Genomic DNA, 23,522 nt, shown 5'->3' on the forward strand with positions numbered 1-23,522 from the left:
AATAGGTCAATGCTCAATCACTGAGCCATGCTGGCTGGGCTATATTCAAGTCTTTAATTAATCCATTTTGAATTAATTTTTGTGTATGGTGTCAGACGGCAATCTAATTCATTCCTTTCCATGTGGCTTTTCCATTTTCCCAACATCATTTATTCAAGAGGTATTCCTTTCTCTATTGTGTTTCGAGTTCCTCTGTTGAGAATTAGTTGCTCATATATGTGTAGGTTTATTTCTGGGCTCTCAATTCTATTCTATTGGTCTGTGTGTCTATTTTTCTGTCAATCCCACACCGTTTTGATTATTTTAGTTTTGTAGTATAATTTAAAGTCAGAGGGTGTGTTTGGTACCTCTGGTTTTATTTTTCTTAGGATTGTGTGGGCTACTTGGATCTTTTGTGGTTACATACAAATTTGAGGATCTTTTTGTTCTATTTCTCTGAAAAATGCCATGGGGATTTTGACAGGGATTGCATTAAATGTGTATACTGCTTTAGATACTATGGCCACTTGAACTATGTTAATTCTTCCAACCCACGAACATAGACTATCTTTCCATTTCTTTGTGTCTTCAATTTCTTTCAACAATGTCTTATAGTTTCCAGTGTATGGGTCCTTTACTTCCTTTGTTAAGTTTATTCCTAGGTATTTTATTGTCTTTGTTGCAAATGTTAATGGGATTGTTTTCTTTATTTCTTTTACTGGTATTTCATTGTTAGTATAAGAAAAGCAATGGATTTTTGTACATTGATTTTGTATCCTGCAACTTTGCTGTATTTGTTTATTGTTTCTAAGTCTTTGGTGGAGTCGTTAGGGTTTTCGATATATAGAATCATATCATTTGCAAATAGAGTATTACTTCTTCATTTGCTTTTTGGATACATTTACAATTTCTTTCTCTTGCCTGAATGCTATGGCTAGGACTTCCAGTACTATGTTGAATAACAGTGGTGAGAGTGGGCATCCTTGTCTTGTCCCTGATCTTAGAGGGAAAGCTTTCAATTTTTGACTAATGAGTATGATATTAGCTGAGGGTTTGTCATATATGGCCTTTATTATATTAAGGTACTTTCCTTCTATATCCATTTTATTGAGGCTCAATATTTATTAAATGTCATTTTTTTCACCCAGTCTGATAAAAGATTTCAATTCAGAATAGCAGTTTATTAACTTAAGACCCAAAGAAGGAATATTTTCTTCTATAATGTTTAGTAAAACACAGAGAATAAGATGGGCATTTGTCATAGGTTAAATGGTAAAAAAGAAAAGGTCCAACATTTTATTTTTAGTTACTGGTTGTTTCTCAAAGGTCACACAAATCAGTGAGCTAATCATTAAAGACAAAGTACACTATCTCATCCTCTTTTAGAGTTTGAAAGGACCTTTGAAACCATCTACTTCAATTTCTTCATTTCTTCTTAATTGACATAATTGATTAGAGATTCTACAGTCTATAAGTACCTCTTCTTGGGAGAGTTCATCTTTCTATGAAATGCCTCTACTTTGTAAGAAAATCATGACCACTTATTTTTCATGTTATATGCTATGGTATGACAAGTACATTTTGAAAACTTCTTCTTCACTTCTAAAATCCAAACATGTGTTCTCCTGTAGGCACATGTGTGTGCAGCACCTCTGGCTTGCATGATTTCCCTTAACCAGTCTTCCAGTTACAAAATACATGAATGAGTAAATCTTGGAAAAGGGATGACATCTTTTATATTGTCAATTCCCAAGATGCATTGCAGATAGCGTTCAAATCCCATCCCAAAACCTCCATGTGGCACAGATCCAAATCGACGGAGGTCCAGATACCTGATTTTGAGAAACAGAGAATCATAACCTGTAAATGCCATATAGGGTCAGAGTTTATAATAGAATTTATGTTTCAAAGTATTTTGTAATCATTTATCATTCACGTCATTGTGGTAGACCAGTCTTTCCCCTCCACAGACAGATAAAGGACACAGAGAAGTTAAAAATGATCTGTCCAGTGTTACCCAGACAAACAGTAGCAAATCCTGTCATTCATTCATTCATGGGCTTTAGTTACTTGACCCTTTTTCTTTTAAGTTACTTATTTAATTATATACAGAAAACTTACCTCATGAGGCCACAGGAAATATTCTAATAACTTTACTAATTTTCTTCAAAATATATTCCTTTCCTATTTCTTAGTATGTTAATAGTGCTCTTTTTTTTCTTACCAAAATCATACTGTTCATACACAGAAGAAAGTGAAGAATTTTGCCTGATAAATTACAAAAAGGTATGTCCTACTAGATTAGACTGTCAGCTACATCAAGGGAAGGACCTGCATTTTATTCACCCTTTCATCTCCAGTGCCTGCTCTGGAGTAGACACTTACTATATGAAGATTTATTGTTTGAAGGTACAAAAATATACTTGTGAGCACTGGAGTGAGGAGAAACTTCCAGTTCTCTGCTTCACGCCTAGTGGAAGATGTCCGGGGTAATTTTTATGGAAGGTTGGGCAGCCTCTGAAGCCCATTCATAAACATTCTGTGCCCACTTAAGATGGCTAGAAAATGCCAATACGGCAACCTGGGATATGGTTATTTTAGAAAAGAAGAGGAGGAGGAAGATTCTGTAAATCTTCTTATGTCATTTGGTGGCAGAATTCTTGAGTTACATAATATTGATTAAGTCAAGCTTAGAGCTTCTTGAATGATTTGTAAAATCAGTTCCAGAATAGAACTTCAGTGCCATAGCTGGGAGTTATTTGGCTCCTCCAGGATAAAGACTGTCACTTATTTTCCCACTGTTAACAATCATGGCTACATGTACAGGTATTTTATGTGGTTAAGATTAAGTACTTATCTTTCTAAAATAAAATATGAACTGCAACTAGGTGAGTTAGAGCCAAGTGAGAGATCTACACACAGGAGCATATAGCATAAAACTTCAGATCAGTAAGAGCTGTTAGGAATAATGGATGAACACAGTCTTCAACAATTGAAATGTATGGTAGCTGGATTAACTTTAAGTTTATAAGACACAGGGGCAGGGTATACTTTGATTTAGTGAGAAAGTGAGATGAAGGGCATATCAAACCACTGCCACAAACACCTGCAGGATCTGAGCTGGCAGCTAGAACTCCAGCAAAAGCTTTAGGTAGTTCTAAACTTCTCATAACTTGATGTCAAAACACTGGTATGAATGTCTGGAAACGGAATTCAGTATTTTTCTTGCCTTTGCTTTATTTTATTTATTTGCCTTTGCTTCAATAGATGGAAAAATCCAGTTCTTAGAAACAAGTTTTCTAAAGAATATGTATTTGATGGATTGTTGTTTATTCTAGGTAGCCAGATTATAAAAGAGATGGTACAGAATTTGTGGAACTAGTTACAGGTTTTACTTGCATATGGCATGTAGAAATAGGAAGTGAGTAAATTCTTAGACACCTGGTGTGGCCACTCAGAGTGGATAGAACACTAGCAGAGGTCACAGACTTGAAGATTTTGAAAACCCCTTCTATCTTTCAAATACTAGGGTAACCATTTAAAAGGAAGGAAATTCAAATAATAAATCTTTCTATTTAGAGAGCTTAACAGTTTGACAACTTTAGTTGGAAAAAGAATAGTATTGAAATTATCAATAAAGATCAGAAAAGGCCTAAACTTATTTAACCAATAATTAAAATTTGCATTTAGCTCGTTTTCATATACTTGCAGACAGAAACTGAGGTAAAATGCATACGCTTGATCAGTCAGGCTCATCTACCTAATAGCAGAAGTCAGAAGGACGGGGGTGGGGGAAGGGGGTAGCATTTACCGAGCTTCTACTCTATGTAGATACTTAACCTATACGGTCTCATTTATCCTTACAATACCCTGTGAAATAATATTATCATTCCATCTTTTAGCCAAGAAAACCAAGACTCAGAGAGATTAACCATGCCTAAGGACATTCCTGGTAAAAAACAAGGCATTCAAGGCCCATTACTTAAACCCAATTTTAGGCTTTTTGCATTTCTGAAATTTAGTTCTTTCATTTCCAAAAGACAAGTGTGTAATCAAACCCTTTCTTCTCCTGAGGACAGGTGAAGAATTAATAATATTGTTGATAATATTATACCAATACCATGAAAGAGTCTATTACAGAAATATAAATTAAAATTCTGCATATACAAAAAAGTATCTGAAGAAAGGGTCTGAGGAAAGAAAACCAGAAAATTTTGGAGAAGTAAATGTACGAGTGCAGACGGGTGGTCTTCCCTAAGCAGCTTAGATTTCTAAGGTTGGCGAAGATCACTTAGGGGTCACTTAGTTCAAGCACCCAATTTCACATAGAAACTGAAGCATAATGGTTAGGAACAAAGTCCCAGCTCTATGCTTCTAACTGCTGTGCTCTTAGTTAAGTTAGTTAACATCTCTAGGCCTCAGGTCTGGAGGCACAGTTAAAAAGGAGCAAGAACAGTACCTAACTCACAGGGTGTTATGCTGTTTACATGACATAATATACACCTAAACTGTAACACAGTCATCCAGCACACAATAAGTAATAAATAAACAAATAGCAGCCATTATTATTACTATTTTTCAAGGACTCAAAAAAAAAAAGTAATCTTCTGATAACTTGTTCATTCTAACACTCTTTCACAATGCCTTGGGAATACAAGTAAAAACCATGTAATGCTCGAACCAACAGCTAGAAGAATCATTAGGGGCCTCCTTCTTACCATTGGTAGGCTTCTGTCAGTCCTGATCTGTAAAAGGAATACAACAGAATTCTTTCAGAGAATGTCAGTAAGGCACACATACTAACCATTAAACATTGTCTGGGTTGTGTGCTCTTTACAGAGAAGTGCACACTAACTCTCAAAGAACATGCAACCTAGCTGAGGGGCTGCACCTTTACTGTATGGTCAGAAAGGCGCGTCCACCAAGAGTCCCAGGTGTTATCAAATAAGTGGCCTCGTCAATAAATGCTTTAGGAGGCAAGTAGGACCCAGGGGTTCATTTGGATGAGTGTACTGTCCTGTCACACAAGAAAAGCACTATTACTGCTACTGAAGGTTGTTGGGAGGCACACACAAACAAAGGACACACAGACACACCTTTCACTCTATAACATTAAAATAATATAGATTCTGAGGCTACCTTCATAGTATGATTGCTAATTGGCTTTTGCCAATTAAGTGTTAAAAGGTTTTAGCTTTTAGTACTCATTAAAATTAATTTCAGTCCTTTAAAAAAGTGTTTGGGACCAGTATATCTGAAGTGATCAGGACAATGAAAATGCAAACATACAAAAATACAGAACACATACACAGAAGTCACAGACGAATCAGAGAGAGATGGAAATGCATATCCATTTCATTAGAAAAGATAAATTTGGATATTATCAGATATTAGGTAAATATTTAATGTTATGAGGAAAGGTTTCCTGAAGGAAGGAAGCAAGCAAAGAAAACAGAGCAATTAATCTTTCAACAGATGAGGTTTCTTGCCATGTGTGATTTTTATTGTGCTTTAAAAAAGCCCAAAAAAACACACCCAGAGAATCTTTAAATTCTTTCCATCTAAGGAGTTTGACCTTTACTTCAATTCCACGATTTTCCCAGGACTTTCTAACATGTTGGTTATAGTAAGGAGTCAGTACGCTAATAAAAAAGAGTCCTCCCAAAACATACTTATCCCCTTTCTTCTGGAACCTAACCAAATAGAGCAGTTCAAGTAAATAGAATTACAAAACCAAGTTGCCCAACAGATTTATAGGTTGAGACCTTGGAAAACATCAACTTTTAAAGCATTTTTCCATTAGGTAAAGAAGGCCTTACAAATGGCTAATTTAGCAGGATATTTTCAAACAATTATGGCTTTTCCAGGTTACTTTCCAGGTTACTCTGAAAAGTACCAGTATTATCTGGAGAGAAGGATTATGCCTTCAACATGGGAAAGCCTTTTTTAAAAAAATGTTTGGCACAGCAAAAGTGGAAGACCGAGGTTTATAACCCTGGTTAGTTTAGGAAGTCATTGTGGTGTGTTGGCAGACCATGCATATATGGAAATGGTAGTTCAATTAGAAACACGATTCCCTATTTCTCTTCTTCAAAACATTTTCTGTGTGTTCACCGATTCACTTCCCAGGCCTTGGCCAGATAGTTAAAGTAAGTTATTCAAATAGCTAAATCAAGACCCTTACACAATGTAGAAAATCTGAGGAAGGGAAAACTGCTTATCCTAAATAGCTTAGCAGATATTTTTAGTATCTTTCTATTTCCATCTTTATCCTTTTCCTGGTTCAGAGTCTGTTTCTTTATGGCCCTACAGGACTCATAATTTATAGTAAATAAAAAGAACATAGAGAAGAGAAAAATAAAAATGAAGAGCAAGCTTTAATGGGGAAATCTTCCTCCTTCCATCATTAACTTTTTAAAAAACCATTTCCATAGGAAGAGATAAATACAAACAATAGGCAGTTTTCATTGTGGCCTTGTTTCATGTAACAGTTCCATTTGTTAAGAAAGGGAAGCTAAGAAAGGTCAAGTAACAACTTGCTCAAGGTCACTAGAATCTGAATTTCAGGTCTGCCAGCGGCTGCGGCCTGTGAACTGTCCTCTGTTACTTTGTCATGACTGCCTTTGAGTTTCCTGTCCCCAATTTCTGAATTTTGTTTCTTTTAGGTCTGACCAATACCTGGCCAGCCGCTGCTCTAAGAAATGGTATCGCTCCTCTCGGAGGCTTCCTCCAAAGAGCTCTCCAACTCCAGGAACCAGAAGGTCAACAGCAGCAACCTAAGAAGGAAACAAACAAACAGAACATAGACATTACATTTTCAGGGGCTTCAACAATTGTCACGTTCTCAAGCATGTGAAACTTTTAACATTTTGACAACTGACTAACTGCTCACCAGAATCTTATTTATGTTATTTGTTCATGTTCCTGTTAAAGGATCAAATGTTTAATATCATCTTTAGAATACATGCTACACAAATTGCAGGTGAATAGTTTCCTCTCCTCTCGTGTACCCTTTTATGCAGTGTACTTAACAAAAATGTGTTTTCTTCACAAAAGTGACACAAATGTTAATTATAAAAAATGTGGAAAATATTAAAAATCACCTATCACTACACAGAAGCAATTACATTCTGGCATATTTCCTTTCAGGTTTTCTTCTTCTTAAACATTTAAAGAGTATTGTAGAGATCAAGTTACATATAAAAATTTACCATTCTAGTGTCTTTCTAACATTATAGAATAAATATTCTTCCCAGGTAAGTTAAAGTAGTTTGCAGACTTAATGTTTTAATAGCTGCACAGTTTATTGTTTAGGAGTATCATAGTTTTTATTGAACTGTTTTCCTTTTGTTGAACATGTAGGGGTATGTGCATGTTTGTTTTCTCTTACAAATAATGTGACAATGAAGATTTTTCTTTAATTTGTAGTATTTTGTTAAGACATGTAAAATATGGTCTGATTATTACAAAGAAGTACAAATTAAAACAACAAGATATCATTTTGGAGTTATCAAAGCGGTGAAGATAAGAAAACAACATAAACGAGCTGGACTAGAGAATGCATCAACCAGTGCTCTTGTACATTTGATACAACCTTTCTGTCAGCAATTTGGCAAAAGATAATCAAAAGCCTTAAAAATGCAATATGCTTTGACTCAGCAATAATGGTTCTAGGAACCAGTCCCAACAAAATAATCCGAGATGCAAAAATAAGATTGACAGACAGGACGTTTACTGCAGCATTACTTATAATGACAAGAAATTCACGTGCAATTCAATAGAGACTCTTAGATACATTATAGCCATGAATAAGAAAAAGAATGACATCTATATCACGAAATGTTAATTGTGTTGCCACTGTGACATCTTTTATCTGTATTTCCTTATTTTCTACAATGAAGATGTGTTATATTTTTGTAATAAAAAACCAAAAATATTTCTTTTCATTTTATGTAAACAGTTTTAGAATTGAAGGCATAGAGAAGCACAACCTTACTTTGTAGTTTATAAATAAATATTAAGAAAAAGTTCAAAAGAAAAAAACAACAAAAACTTTTAATAGGAAAAAACTGTAACTTGATATTTTAATTTGTATTTCTTTGATTACTAGTAATGCTTGATTTAAGGTTGTTTATTTGCTATCTCTATTATCTTGTGACTTGACAATTCTTTGGGGGGGGGCAGGTAGACATTTGTAAGGTCAAGAATACGAAGGCACAAAACTTAGAATGATTTATTGCAACAAACGAAAAATTAGGAATCGGTAAAACACATTTTAATTTTTAAATGCCACATTGTAAGTTCTTCTTAAACTTTGCCTCACTTTACTATTAAGCCATCCCCTTGTTTTGATTTCAGAACTTTAAAAAAAAAATCCTCACCTGAGGATATGTTTATTGATTTTAAAGAGAGAGAGAGAGAGAGAGAGAGAGAGAGAGAGAAAAATCAACAGGTTACCTCCTGTACGCACCCTGACTGGGGATCCAACTCGAAACCTTTTTGGTGACAGGATGATGCCCCAACTAACTGAGCCACCAGGCCATGGCTGACTTTAGAACTTTTGATTGAGATAAACTTTACAAATAATCGAGATTAATAAAGAATATTATAATTCAAGAATATGCTCTAAATGCTATATACCTCATCCTTATTATCATAAAAGAGAAAGCATTAGGCAGGATTTTTATCACTCAGCGGAATTAGAGTGAGAGGGAAGAGAAATGGTTCCTCTTACTAAGTCTCCTATACTCAATAAACTGGTGAGGACAAAGTGTACAACAGGCTTGTTGTCATGCTAACACGGCTTGTTGACCACATCTTAGTAATTCTTCTATGAACTTGTGGGGCCTACAATGAACAGGCAGGTATTTTAGAACATGGATTTGGTGACTGAGACATGACAGTAGGTAATGAAACAAACAGCTTTGGATAGGTGGACAAGAGAGGCTTACTAATGTGATGAGGAAATTCTCATAGACTCCAATCAGGACCCTGCAGTTACCCTTTCTATCCTCAGAGAAAGGAGAAGGTTCAAGGGAGTTTTTATGGCTACAGAAAGACTGGCTAATTTATTTCCTAGTATCCTGAATTTAGACATGGCTAAACTATGCTAGGAATTGAGACAAATGATGAAATATTTGTTCTGGACTTCAAGTTTTAAATTTAGAATTATAGGCAATCAGGGCTGGAAGAGGATAGACAACCAAGTAGCTCTCTGGCCTTTGCTTGAAAATACTTTAATTCTGGGAACCACTGCCTCTGAAATATAGCATTCCATCCTTGTGTAGGTCTGAATGTTAAGAAAGGATAGGTGTATCTAAAATCTATCATTTAGCCCTAGCCGGTTTGGTTCAGTAGATAGAGTGTTGGCCTGTGGACCGAAGGGTCCGGGGTTTGATTCCAGTCAAGGGCACATACCATGGTTGCAGGCTCCTCCCCAGCCCCAGCCCTGGTTGGGGCCCGTGCAGGAGGCAATCAATCAATGTGTTTCTCTCACATCCATATTTCTCTCTGTCTTTCCCTCTCTAAAAAATCAATGGGTGCCCTAGCTGGTTTGGCTCAGTGGATAGAGCATTGACCTGCAGACTGAAGGGTCCCAGGTTCAATTCCGGTCAAGGGCACATGTCTGGGTTGTGGCTCATCCCCAGTAGGGGGCATGCAGGAGGCAGCTGATCAATGATTCTCTCCCATCACTGATATTTCTATCTCTTTCTCCCTCTTCCTTCCTCTCTGAAATCAATAAAAAACATATTTAAAAAAATAAAAATCAATGGGAAAATATCTTCAGGTGAGGTTTTTAAAAAAAAGAAATAATTTCTAAAAATAACAAAAAAATAAATAAAATCTATCATTTATTTCCGAAGTTTCAAAGTTGGGGTGATTCCAAGCCACAAAGGAGGGCAGTAATTGCTTGTGATTATAATTCAAGAATGCAAGTACATGCAAAGCTTTCAGAGGCAGAGCTAAAAAGACCCACTGCCTCAAAAAGGCTGCTGGAGAATCAGCTATGGTGGAAGAACAGGAGGTAGGTAGTCCTGCTGAGGCTGGTGGCCAGTGAGGAGTAAACAAGGCTACCCTGGATGAGTTGTTCTGCTTTCTCTGTTAGTTCATAAGCATCAAACAAGAGCTCCATTTCTTGCTTGGTCTTGCTTCTGATACAACTAAAACAAGCAAAAAAACCCTCTTTGGATCTTAGCACTTTTTGCAGGCCTAAAGTTTATTAACTTTGTGACATAGCTTTTCAATGCTATTTTTAGAGGAATGTAGAAGACTCATATTTATCTTTGATTACAAAACTCCCTTATTTTACTATGTGAGTTCACTGGAGAACTCAACCTGACACTATACTAGTTTTTGACCTTTCTGCCTGGTTTTTGTTTATCTTGAATATTTGCATCTGCCCAGTAACAGTGGTGGAACTGGAAGCTTCTGAACCTCCTGAGTCACCTTCAAACTCTTATGCCAGAGTATGACACCTACATTTTTATAACCTGGGTTTCTTTCAAACCTGTCTTCCTAATAACCAAGGTATCTAACTGGTTAAACCCAACTATTTCTACATTGGCTATCATGAAATTAGTGTGGTAGTTGCTATATTAGCCAGCATAAGTTAGGTTATGCTGTATTAATAAATTATCCCAGAAGCTTACAATAGGGTTTCTCAATCTTAGCATTAGTGACCTTTTGGGCCAGATAATTGTTGTGAGGGCCTGTCCTGTGCATTGTGAGACAGTTAGCAGCATACCTGGCCTCTACCCACCAGATGTCAGGTGCACTCCCCTCATTGTGCCAACCCAAACTGTCTCCTGGGTGAGGACAGAATAACCCCTGATTGGGAACAATTGCTTTTAGAAACTTATGCAGGATTCCAAGATGGCTGCAGAGTGGCTAAAAGCTCAGTCCATTTGCACCCAACACCAGACCAGACTTGTGGCTACACTGCAGAGCATTCGGCTTGAAAAACCAGTAAAAGTGTAGCTGATCTGAAACACTGAGAGGAGGGAGCATGGAGGAGAGAAAGGAGGAGACATGAGAGGGCAAGCCAAGTCGCGTAAGTGCATGGCTAGAAAGCCGAGGTGATATTGTGGCAGTGGAGCCCCACACCATGAGAGTGTGAGGCCTCAGCTCCACCCAGGGATCCCCAATCCAGAGCAACAGAGAGGGAAGGGGAGCCCACACAGCATTGGGTGGAGGGAATCAATGGGGACCTGGTCCACTTGGGAGATTCAGACATAATTCCAGGCAAAGAGCGATTTCTCTGTTATAATACCACTCTGGGAAGTTGGCTCTGCTCATTTCCCAGGGCAAAAGAAACAAATGAAAAAATAAACAAATGAGACTACATCAAACTAAAAAGCTTCTGCACAGCAAAAAAACCACCAACAAAATGAAAAGGGAACCCACTGTATCGGAGAACATATTCACCAATGATACATCTGATAAGGGGTTAATTTCTAAAATATACAAAGAACTCATACAACTCAACACCAAGAAGACAAACAATCCAATTAAAAAGTGGGCAAAGGACCTGAACAGACACTTCTTCAAAGAGGACATACAGACAGCCAATACATATGAAAAAATGCTCAGTCACTAATCATCAGAGAGATGCTAATTAAAACAACAATGAGGTATCACCTCACACCTACCAGAATGACTACCATCAATAAGTCAAGTGCGGGCAAGGATATGGAGAAAAGGGAACCCTAGTACTCTGATGGTGGGACTACAGACTTGTGCAGCTACTGTATGGAGTTTCCTCAAAATCTTAAAAGTTTGACCCAGCGATCCCACTTCTGGGAATGTATCTTAAGAATCCTGAAACACCAACCGGAAAGAATATATGCACTCTTATGTTTAGCAGTGTTAGTTTTAATAGCTAAGATCTGGAAACAGCCCGAAAGCCCATCAGCAGATGAATTGATAAAAAGATGTCGCACATTTACACAACGGAATACTATGCAGCTGTAATAAAGAAGGAACTCTTACCCTTTGAGACAGTATGGAAGGACCTGGAGTTTATTATGCTAAGCAAAATAAGTCAAAGACAAATATCACATGATCTCACTTACATGTGGAATCTAATGAACAAAATAAACTGATGAACAAAATAAGACCAGAAGCATGGATACATGGAATAGACTGACAGATCTTAGAGGGGAGGAGGGTGGGCTAAAAGAGATTAGCCAAAGAACATATATGCATATATGAATAGCCCATGGACACATACAATAATGTGGTAAAGGCCTGGGGTGGGGTGGGGGCTGGGTGGAGGGGGAAAGAAGAGTAGAAAATGGGGGACATCTATAATACTGTCAACAATTAAAAACAAACAATAACTTATACTACATGTCCTGGCTTAAAGCTATTAAAAAGCTGCTTTCTGAGGTATTGCTGATCTTGTGTCAGATAGAAAAAAAAGGGCATGGATGACGATGTACTAAAAGCATTTGTCCAGAAGTAAGGTATGTAGGTCATGTTTGCTTAAAAGCCTTTGGCCAATGCAAGTCACATGCAAGTTGCTCAGCTCCTATCAATGGGGCAGGGCAGTATAATTCCCCCAGGGAGGAGCAAGCAGCAACAATTTATGCATCACAGCGATTTTCAACTGGTGTGCCGCAAGAATTTTCAAAACATGCAATACCTGACTATTTAGTCGGGGCACTAACCTCTTTTCCCTTAGATTGTCAAATTAAAAAATGAGTACAGCCAACACAACATTAGCTGTTCAGTGTGAATGAATCAAAATTATACCTTTTTCTTTTTTCAGATTGGCAAAAAATAGAATATACTTTTTGGGGTGTTACAGAATTTTAGTAATTATTTCATGTGTGCCATGAGATGAAAAAGGTTGAAAATCGCTGCTGCATCATAAAACAGTTTACCATGTTGCTTTCCCACACCTATCTGGACTCTTCCACTTCCACGTGCCCACCAATTCCTCACTGTTAATTAGAATAAGGCCAGACTAATAATCCCCCTGTTTTCTTCCTCTGTACTCTGGGAGAGGAACTATCAGTAGGAAAGAACTTCTTGCCAAAAGAGTCTATTATAGTAGAATAAAAATTATAGAAGACATCGAGCTAGTCCTACATCACTATTAGTTTTCTAATAATGAAGAAAGAACGCATATACGTCATCTATGCCCTTCCTCGGTCTAAATGGCTTGAAAATTCACATCCTCAGGCAGCTGAGTTTCCTGTATGTTTTCTGGACCTAGAGAGTAAATAAAGTTGCTCCCCCTCTTCAGAGATATTTCTTTTGAGTACGGCATTCCTTTACAATGCTTCATAACTGTCCCATGGCCAAAGGAAGGACAGATTAATCTCTTGTGAAGCAAGGCCCACCAAGCTTCATTCTCTTCTCTCCTCCCTCATAACCTTCTTCTCCTTTACTTTAGGGTTAGTTTCCTTTCCACCATGCCAGATACTTCCTGCTTTTCCTTCATAATGATATCCTTCTATCTCTCTAGAGATTATGCACACTTTCTGAGAAGCTAGAATATAAAAAAATATTCCTCAACTATAAAGATATCTACATTTGGTATACACAGACCTGCACTTTCTTCTGATATGTTATAAAAAGTATTGCACCCGCTAAATATCACAATTTCCATTCCAAGTAGGATTCTAATATATTGTGTCTCCCCCTGGTAACTACTGAGCTAATTACTACAGAAACTACCTGCTTCTCCATGGTTCTAGTGAAGGTAAAAGGAACATCCAAATATAATACAAACTATGACATAAAGGAACACAAAATGTAAAATGTAGAGGGACTCACACAACTTTGTTAAGAATGAGAAAAATCTGGGTGTTTGCCAAGTGATGGGCAGTGAGGGGCTTAGAAGGCAAACACACTGGAAACAAGCAAGTTGTCTAGAACAGCGGTCGCCAACCTTTCAGACCTCATGGACCACCAATGGTCCGCGGACCACCAGTTGGCGACCGCTGGTCTAGAATGTTAGTTGTTGATTACAATTTGCCCTTATGTGTGGGCAGGTTTGTGGTTTATGGGAGTCTGAGGCTGGCTTACAGAGCCAGGGACTGAGCAATCCCGCCCTTGACTAGGGAAAGTGAGAATTCACTGGCTGCAAAGTCAAAGGTCCTCTGAGACACATTTGAGCATTCTTGGATCATTTAAAATCCCTGCTGTGTTCCAATGCAGCTTCAGGAGACTTGAAATAGGTAGAAGTGAAACCATGGGTCCTTATGACTTTGATCAAATTTAGTTTTAAATCCTAGCTCTAGGAATCATCCCTCTTTCCCTTTCCCTTCCCTCTTCCTTCACCCACCCCCTTCCTTTCCCCTCCCCCGCTTCCTCTCTCCCCATCACAGACCTAACCTAACAACCTCCCACCCCCACCACTGACAGAGGCAGCTGAGGACAGGCAGCCTAGACCTGACTAGTGGTCACATGGTCTGGACCTCTGGGAGGCTAAAGATAACATTTTTGACCTACGTTATCTTTCAGCTCCTGAGCCCTAAGGTGGTACAGTCCCATGAGACAGGACAGAGGGACTCCAGAAAAGACCCCAGAGCTGTCCTCGACCTGAAGAAATGATTCATCACCCTTACCTCATCTCTGACCAATTAGTTCCCAACTCAACCCCAAACCCCTAACCCAGTGTTTTGTGATTTTGCCCTATACAGGGGTGGGCAAAAGTAGGTTTACAGTTGTTCATATGGAAATGCAATAATAAATAAATAATAATATAAGAATAAACTGTGTTTTACATACTCACAACTGCTAACCTACTTTTGCTCCACCCTGTAAAATTTTTAACCTACATGCCATCAGGATGCTCAGGCTTTTGAGCACTAACTTCCTGTTCTTTTGGATGGAGCCATTCATAATCAAATACCCAGTATTTCTCCACTGCAATTCTCAGTGTCTAGTGTTAGGCTCTCTCATGCCGGGCGGACAAATCTTTCTGTTCCGTAACAGAAGGACTTCAGTTCTGCTGTCTGTTCACTCTCTTACACAGACAACAGTGAAGGCTAAAAATAATTCTACCACACTCTCGGCTACCTTCCCTGGTCTTACACACAGCTTATTTCGCTTTGGGCCCAACTTTTAGGCTGGAATGCTGCCTGGCACATCCTCCCAACTGTGTGTGGATCTTGATTTTGTTTCAGTCACACAGCTGCAGTGGCATGCTGTCTAGAAATAGTCTGTGTTGGTATTCAAGCTGAACAAGCTCTGGTCTCTATTTATGACACTCCCTTTTGACTCTTTCTCTCTGATTCCAATCAATGCACTGAAAATAAAACTCAGACCTTGAATTAAAAAACAGACCTTGAATTAAAAACAAGCAGGCTAGATAGGAACAAGGCCTTTCATACATTACCTTTTTTCCATGCTAAGTTCAAAGAGAGGGGAAAATAAGTTTAATGTCCCTTCCTCCGATACCTCTCTTCCTACCTATATTACTATTTTTAAATACACAAATTGTATGGGCTGCTCACAGACTGCTACCAACAATGGAGCAATATTACATACTATTATAAAAGAAGAATGTTCCACAAACCAAGGGAAACATGTCTGTGGTTTCAGCCTCTACGAGCTTTTTCTCTAACTGCTGACACAGTGTTTTGCCCCTAAAAATAAGGAAGCACAGCTAAGAAAGAGAACCGTCCGTGACAGTGCAAAGATGCAGACGGCTGCAGGTAGCAATGACTGAAGGCAGAATCTGGCCAGTAAAATGGCTAGCCTGGGAGCACGCTGGGTGGATTGAAATGCATACTTTCAACTTGGACATAATATCCCAGGATAGTCATTAGTCCTAGATATGGGAAAATTGGGCAATTCCCTTCATCACTATTTCTGTTGATTTGAGGTTCAAGCTATTTTGATGCATGTCAATTAATTAGCTCCAGCCTAGAGAAATTCATTAGAACCCCTCATCCAGTCCAAGCTGACTTTACAATATGTACTCTATTGAATGCCCACTAATGCATAAATGTTCATGCTTTGCTAAGTAATATTGATAGGATGTAAAAATGAGAACACATCTGGTGATCTTGGAATCTCATCACAAATGTTGAGCAGTCACCTTTTCCTAATCACACACAGTTGGAATTCTTCTCTGTGAAGCCATTTCCCTAGCTAAATATTTGTAACCTGCTTTTGGGGGACTTATTCAGGGACCCAGACTCAGGGGCATAGGGCATTTTTCATATTTGCTTAGATTCATTTTATTTAGGCCCATGATCTGTTTCCTTCAAATTATCAAATATGTTTGGGAATTTACAAGTTGTTCTTATATCCAAATGAGGAAAAAGTTAGGCTATCTGAAATCAGAGAATCTTAGATCTGGTTGGTATCTTCGGAGGTCATCTAATCCAATTCTCTGGTTTTATGGAGGGAGAAATTGATGCTCAGAGATTGAACAGACTTGCCTAAGGTCATACAGCTAACTAGTAAGAGGGCTTTCAAACCTAGCACTACTAATTTCTTAGTCCAGTGTACTTTTCATTATAACAAAGTGCATACCTTCTCTTGTGTGTGTGTGTGTGTGTGTGTGTGTGTGTGTGTGTGTGTGTGTTTGGGAGGGTGGGGGAGAAAGAAAGAAAAAGAGACTATAATTGTAAAAAGATACCATTTTACTATTTATTACCTCTGGCCAAATATTATAAGTGTAGGTTAAACATTTCCCTATCCTTCTCTTCTGATTCCCTAGAGAAGGCACCTGTGAAATACACCTGTTATAATTGTTTTAAATTGCATCACACCCACTGGAGAAACTCTTGCAACCCTACCCACAACCTGCTATTACAGCCCTACAAGAGAAACACATAATCTAGGTATCTGGCCCAAAGCCTGTTCATTCACAACTAAAAAAATAAAGTAGGGTAGAAACAGGCACTTTATATAAGTGGGTTGAAAAGAAATCTAGGTAGCTAATGAATCAATGTTATGATCTATGTTTAATCTATATAGTTTAAATAAATTATATTTTAATAATTTAGCTCTGAGAAGCTATGTGCTATAGTACTGCATAAATTATAAAATCTACTAAAGTCCCATCATAATGTCTTCAGGTTTCAAGTTGGAAGACATCACTAGAGACTGGTCACAAGGAAGACCTCCTGTGCTTCTAAGGTAAGAAATGTTGGTGGCCACCGTCTATGAGAGAAATGCCTGTTAAGGAATCTTAATAGCATGTAAGAGCATGTTATGATATGGCAACACATACAAATATTTTAACATTATTGTGCTTTATCACAGTAAAGATTTTATCAAAATTTAGGAGGAAAAGAGAGAGGGCTTCATATTTATTTACTACCTACCAACCCAAACACTATGCTCTGCGTTTTTCATATATTACCTAATGTAATCCTCACAACTCCAGAGAATGTTATCACCTTGTTTTTACAGATTGCAAAACTAAGACTCAAAGAAACTAGATGGTTTACCTGAGGTCACATAGTTTATGACTCACAGACTTGGGACTTGAACCCAAGAGTGCCTGATTCTAAAACCACTGCACTTCCCGTTAGATCAGCGGTTCTCAACCTGTGGGTCGCGACCCCTTTGGGGGTCGAACGACCCTTTCACAGGGGTCGCCTAAGACCATCGGAAAACACATATATAATTACATATTGTTTTTGTGATTAATCACTATGCTTTTAATTATGTTCAATTTGTAACAATGAAATTGGGGGTCACCACAACATGAGGAACTGTATTAAAGGGTCGCGGGATTAGGAAGGTTGAGAACCACTGCTTTGGATCGTGTTGCTATCACTCAAAAAATTTAGAGTAAAAGCTCCTCTTTAGCTTCCCAGAAATTTCCATAGCAAGCCAAGTCATTCACTCACTACTTGTCCACTGTGTGTCTAAAACTGTGTTGGGCTCCATTCACCCATCCGTCCAATCACCTATCTATCATCAAATAGATATGAGGTGCCTGCTATGTCCCAGGCATTGCTAGGCACTATGGTTACATTGGTGAGTGAAAAAGAGGCCCTCAAGTCCTTTGGCATACAGGAAAGGGTCAGTAATTAAAGAGTCATACAAATAAGTGTAAATTAAAACTGTGTTAAGGATTGTGATAGAGTAAGAGTTAGTAGTTCTGGGACTGAAATTTGATACGGTACCACTATAGTATCTAACAGGGGTGTCTGACTCAGGTTGCAAGGTTGCTCTGGGAAATGAAGACTGCATGGAGATCTGGAGAGTAAGTAAAATTACTTAGGTGAAGAAGATGGTTGTAGATTGAGGGAATACAAAGATACTTCCAGTCTGAAGACATGGAAGAAGGGCAGTGGGGATGCAGCAGAGAGAACAAAGGGGAGCACCACAGAGCATCGGGAAAGAGAGACAGGAGCAGCCAGGCTGCAATGGGGCTTGTAGGCCATGTGAAGTATTTTGACTTTTATCCTAAGAGCCTGGCCTGGTAGTTCAGTTGGTTAAAGCATCGTCCCGATACACCAAGGTTTGGGGTTGGTAAGGGCACATACAAGAATCAACTAATGAATGCATAAATAAGTGGAACAATAAATCGATATTTCTCTCTCTCTCTCTTTCTCTCTCTCCCTCCTCCACCTCACCAATTAAAAAAAAAAAAAAAGAGCAGTGAGAGGCCACTGAATGGTTTTAAGAAGGGAGATAAGAAGGGAGATAACATGATTAGATTTACATGCACAACGGGGAAAACTGACCCCGAGGAGGATACAGGAAGACCAGCCAGGAGGCTAGTGAAGTAAACCAGGCAAGAAATGGTGCTATATTATTATTATTATTTTTTTTAATATTTTATTGATTTTTTACAGAGAAGAAGGGAGAGGAATAGAGAGTTAGAAACATCGATGAGAGAGATCGATCAGCTGCCTCCTGCACGCCCCCCAGTGGGGATGTGCCCGCAACCATGGTACATGCCCTTGACCGGAATTGAACCTGGGACCCTTCAGTCCGCAGGCCGACGCTCTATCCACTGAGCCAAACCGGTTCGGCTGAAATGGTGCTATATTAATCTAAAAAGGTAAAAGTGGAAATGCAGAGAAGTGGATGGATTTGAGATACATTTAGGAGCATAAAAATGACAGAATTTAGAAATAACCTCAATATGGAAAGCAAGAGATACTTTGAAAATGACTTACCTGGCTTGTACAATTAGATGAACAGAGGATACAAAAAGAAGATCAAATTTTGTGGGAGGACAGGAGAAGATCAGCAATCATGGGGTCCACTTGCATATGTTAAGTTTGGGAGGCTTTTGAGATATGTAGATGGCAGTATGAGTCCAGAGCCCAGACAAGTCTGGGTTAGAGAGATACATTTCTGAGTTATCTGAAAATAAATAGCAAATTCGAGCACAGATGAAATCACCTGTGGGGAGAAAAGACCTAGGATGGAGCCTTGAGGAATTCCAACATTTAATGGATTAGTAGGTGAGGAAGAACCTGCATAGGAGACTGAGAAAGAAGAACTTCCTGAGAAGGGAGGAAAACTGGGAGAATGCGATGCCATAAAAGCCAAGGGAGGAGGAAGTTTTAAGAAGAGGAAAGTCAACGATACTGCTGAACAACACTGAGGGGTGAAGTCAGATAAACACTGTTAAAAGTGTGTTGGGCTGAATAACATGGAATTATTACTGACTCTAGAAAGTGCTGCTTCAGAGACAGGGGTGGCAGTGGGAAGGAGGAATGAACTGTAGGTCCCATGGTGGCTATCAGAAACTGACTCGCCATCCCAAAAAAGTTAATTTCGTTTCAGAAAGCAAAACTTATACAGAAGCTACAAAAAATAGACATAATGCTACCAGTTTTACTAATTCTTTAAATGCTATAAAAATCCAGAAAAAGAAGGATCAAGGTGACTGGGTAACCCAGGAAAGTCTTTAGAGAAAGAAAATCTTCAGCAGGTTATAAATGGAATCAATGAAAAGGGCTCAATCTAGGGAAATTGCACAAGAAGAATACATGGTGTGAGTGCATGGGGGGTGGGAGTGGGATGTGATGGAATGATAAGAAAGCCAAGGGACACGGACATAGTCCTCCGTTTTGAGATGTAGACTTAATATCGAGTTATTTAGGATCAAATAATATTTGCCCTATGTTTATGCTTTGCTGCCAACCTGTTGGCCAATTCATTTCTCAAAATCAATTATATCAGAGGATTGATAGGGAAAAGAAAAATAAGAATCATAAATCAATTGGGCTGCTCACTGGATTTGGATAATGCCGTGTGAAAGGTGGGGATAAGTAAAATCACGGGCTAACGTGTAACTCGATGTTTGTGATTCTGAGGCAGTGAGACAGAGTAGAGAAGAACACAGACCTCAGAGCGAGACAGTCAGGTCTGAATGCCAACTCCATCACTCACTGCCTTTGTAGTCTCGGGAAATGCAATCAATGCCTTTACACCCCCGTTTTTCATCTCTAAAATGGGAGAAAGAGTAAGTTTCTTGGCAGGGTTGTTTCGGTACTTAGAGATGAGATGGTCATGCTTGCCTCATAGGAATCTCCTAATTGGTGGCTACTACTGTTTTACTAGTAGAAAGAGAAAACAGGAAATACATTCAAATAGACAACCTTGTACACTCTGAGATGGGGACATTTTATTTACTGGTGGGCCCTGATCTACATTTTTCTACTGGCATTTATCTAAAGACAAGTGAAAAGCACCAAGTTTTGGACCTTTTTTGAGATAAATATATTTATATCACAGACTTTTACAGTTAATGATATTAAGTATGTAACTATTCAATAAATATATTCCTATTTTATATATTGATAACTTAGTAAAAGAGCAAAGAAGGGGACCCCCCCCTCCGCCCAAAGTAAACCAGAAGAATAAAAAAAAAAATAACTAAAGTTAAGGGTGAAAAAAGAAGACAGGATGAGAAAGGCTACAGAGAACAGAGAGACAGTTGAATCAGAAGAATCACTCAGACCTCCTGGATCCCCCAGAGCTCCCTCACTGTTTCTATCAGACAGCCTCCTGCTCTGCCAGCTGGCTCTTCCTTTGCCACTGCAATGGCCTCTCGCCCAGCATACTCCCCCACCTCTATAGTCTCCTATCCAGCACTTAACCTGGCAGTAGACCTGGCATTGCTATGCAGTGCTCTAGGCTATTTCCTCTTAGTTACTTAAAAAACAAAACACACCTACATGTGCATCTGCCAAATTAAGGACACCTTTGTCATAGATATGAGGGAGTACGTTTATAGAAAATTGGGATCTTCTTTGTGAATACTTTTTTTAGAGATGCCTTAGAGAAACTTAATTAAAGAAAATGTGCCAAAGGATAAATAAAATTAAGCCAAGGGGAAAACCCAGGCTCTGAGATGACTAATCCGATTTGTTTGGTCGTTCCTTACTGTGTGCTGAGGCCCATCTTCATTGTCCCTCATGTAGAAAGGCTTCAGTGCTAATGGATAATTAATGACAAAGACTGGTATGTTGCCACAGTGCTTCACCAGGTACTTTTCATGTTCAGTATGTAGATCAACACCCCACTGCAATGAGAAAAAAAAAATCAACAAAGGAGAAGACAGAGCTGAAATATACAATGCAGGACCCGAAAATAACCTGTATCAGTTCTCTCCCTGAGGATCAGCGATGTGTGGAGCTGTCTGCTGAGGTTGCACAGATAACTAAACTAGAGAGGTATGTGTTAGCAAGAACATCCACAGGCCTGGAAAGATGAAAGCTGAAACGTGTAGATAAACACTATGCTCTCTGCCCCTGTCTGAGGGAGCAGCATTTAGCAGATGAATAGCATCTGCAGGAAAAAAAAGTGTGCTTTCCACAGTGTATAAAAACTGACCTCAGGATCACAGTTTTATTAATATTGCCTAGAACGTCTTCTACAGTTACTGTTCCTAAGTCTCAGGAAATTAAATGATGAAAGATAATATTTCTAATATTGAGTCCATCTTTGACTAGATGGCTTCTCTTAGTGAAATTTTTTAAACTAAAAGAGTCAACTGATATATCAGATGCTCCTTGATGAATATTTAATAACACTGTTCATCTATTTATTCAGCAAATACTAATGTGCCTGTTAAATCTCAGGTCCCATGCTAGGTACTGGATATAGTAAGAAAAATAGAACCCTTAACTTCATGAAGCTTGCAGAGTAGGAAACAAACACTAAATACAAAATTATGCAAAGAAATTAGCTGATTATAAATATAACTATTATAGCTTATAAGAGGATCTGACTTAACTGGGGTTGGGACTGGTGTAAGGAATAGTTTGAAGACAAAGATATTACTGTACATTCTGAACATTATCTTATTACTCCCACTTGTCTGGCAATACCTTAATTATCGGGAAGAAGTACTGGCATAGGAATGAGGAGACTTGCCTCTAACATTATGTGCATGCTCACCGATGAGTCATGTAGCCTCTCTGTACTTACACCTTTGCCAATAAAATAAAGGCATTCTTAAAAAAACCAACCCAAAACAATTCAGTGTTTTCCAAAGTGGATCACAAATGGGAAGACTCTATAAAGTTCAACAGGAAAAGAAACCTGTTCAATGTGTTGCTTAAACTTACTTGATCATTTAACCTCTTTTGTTTGTCACCTGTTAACATCATTCGGAATGTACTTTGGGAAACACTGAACTAGTTGATTTCTATACTAATAGTCTATGGTCGCCATTCTTTAAAGGATTTTTGTCTTCCTACACTTGGGAAACTTCTGTATAACCCTTTAGTCACTGCAATTACAAATGATACAATTCTACTTCAAAATTATTGTTCATTATAAATATTTCAACAAGGCTGAGCAAATATAAAAGAAAGCCAATGTATAGAGGAGCAAATCCTGCACCCTGCCAATAAGAGAAATAAGACTATTTTAAATAATAATAAGATAAGGATGAGGAAAAACATTTTGATATACACACACACTCAAACATAAATACTACCTCTGGTGTGAAGGTGAAGTTCTGGGACGCCTGCTTTAAGATCTCCACGGCTTCCGTGTAAGAAATGCTGGAGAGAAACAGAAAAGCAGAGGTCAATACAATCAGCTATTGTTAACTAGTCCACCTGAAAATGAGAAAAGATCTATTTCCATAGTCTCCGAGAGTTAATATGAGTATTAAATGATTACGGAGTAATCAGGAAGTAAGGTTTACCTAATCCTATGGGCCTCCTATCAGCATGAAGAGAATGGCCACCCAATAACCCCAGTTCTGACCTACTTGTAGTGCACACAGAGCAGATAGTCACTAAACAAGTAGAGATTTACTCTGAATTCATGCTATGCCAATGCCGTAATGAACCGTGTGAAATATAGAGGCTGGATGAGCAAAAATATTTTCCTAGAGCCATCATTTATTCATTCACCCAAAAACATACTGAGCACCTACTCTGTGCTAGGGATTATTCTAGGTACTGGATATACAGTAACTAAAAATGAAGCTCCTGCCTTTATGTAGATATTCGTGTGTGGTGTGTGTGTGTTTGTGAGAGAGAAAGAGTGAGAGTGAGAGAGATAGATAGATAGATAGATAGATAGATAGATAGATAGATAGATAGATAGATATTGGGGGTACAGGTGGGGAGTGGGGAGAAAGATAA

At 38.4% G+C, this 23,522-nt stretch overlaps 1 protein-coding gene across 2 annotated transcripts in view; it reads right to left on the bottom strand.

Moving 5' to 3' along the window:
* Positions 1-1,139: 1,139 nt before the first annotated feature.
* NARS2 (asparaginyl-tRNA synthetase 2, mitochondrial) overlaps positions 1,140-23,522 on the bottom strand; it is a 111,405-nt gene continuing 89,022 nt past the window's right edge. For both annotated transcript variants that reach the window (XM_023755917.1, XM_006091069.3), the window contains exons 10-14: positions 22,865-22,931; positions 21,305-21,442; positions 6,658-6,755; positions 4,698-4,724; positions 1,140-1,811 (exon numbers count right to left, since the gene is read on the bottom strand). In XM_023755917.1, the coding sequence (XP_023611685.1) occupies positions 1,667-1,811; positions 4,698-4,724; positions 6,658-6,755; positions 21,305-21,442; positions 22,865-22,931 (475 nt within the window). In that variant the 3' untranslated portion in view covers positions 1,140-1,666. The remainder of the gene's footprint in view (positions 1,812-4,697; positions 4,725-6,657; positions 6,756-21,304; positions 21,443-22,864; positions 22,932-23,522) is intronic.

Source organism: Myotis lucifugus, unplaced genomic scaffold (genome assembly GCF_000147115.1).
Source record: "Myotis lucifugus unplaced genomic scaffold, Myoluc2.0 scaffold_86, whole genome shotgun sequence".
In the NCBI taxonomy this organism is placed as follows: domain Eukaryota; kingdom Metazoa; phylum Chordata; class Mammalia; order Chiroptera; family Vespertilionidae; genus Myotis; species Myotis lucifugus.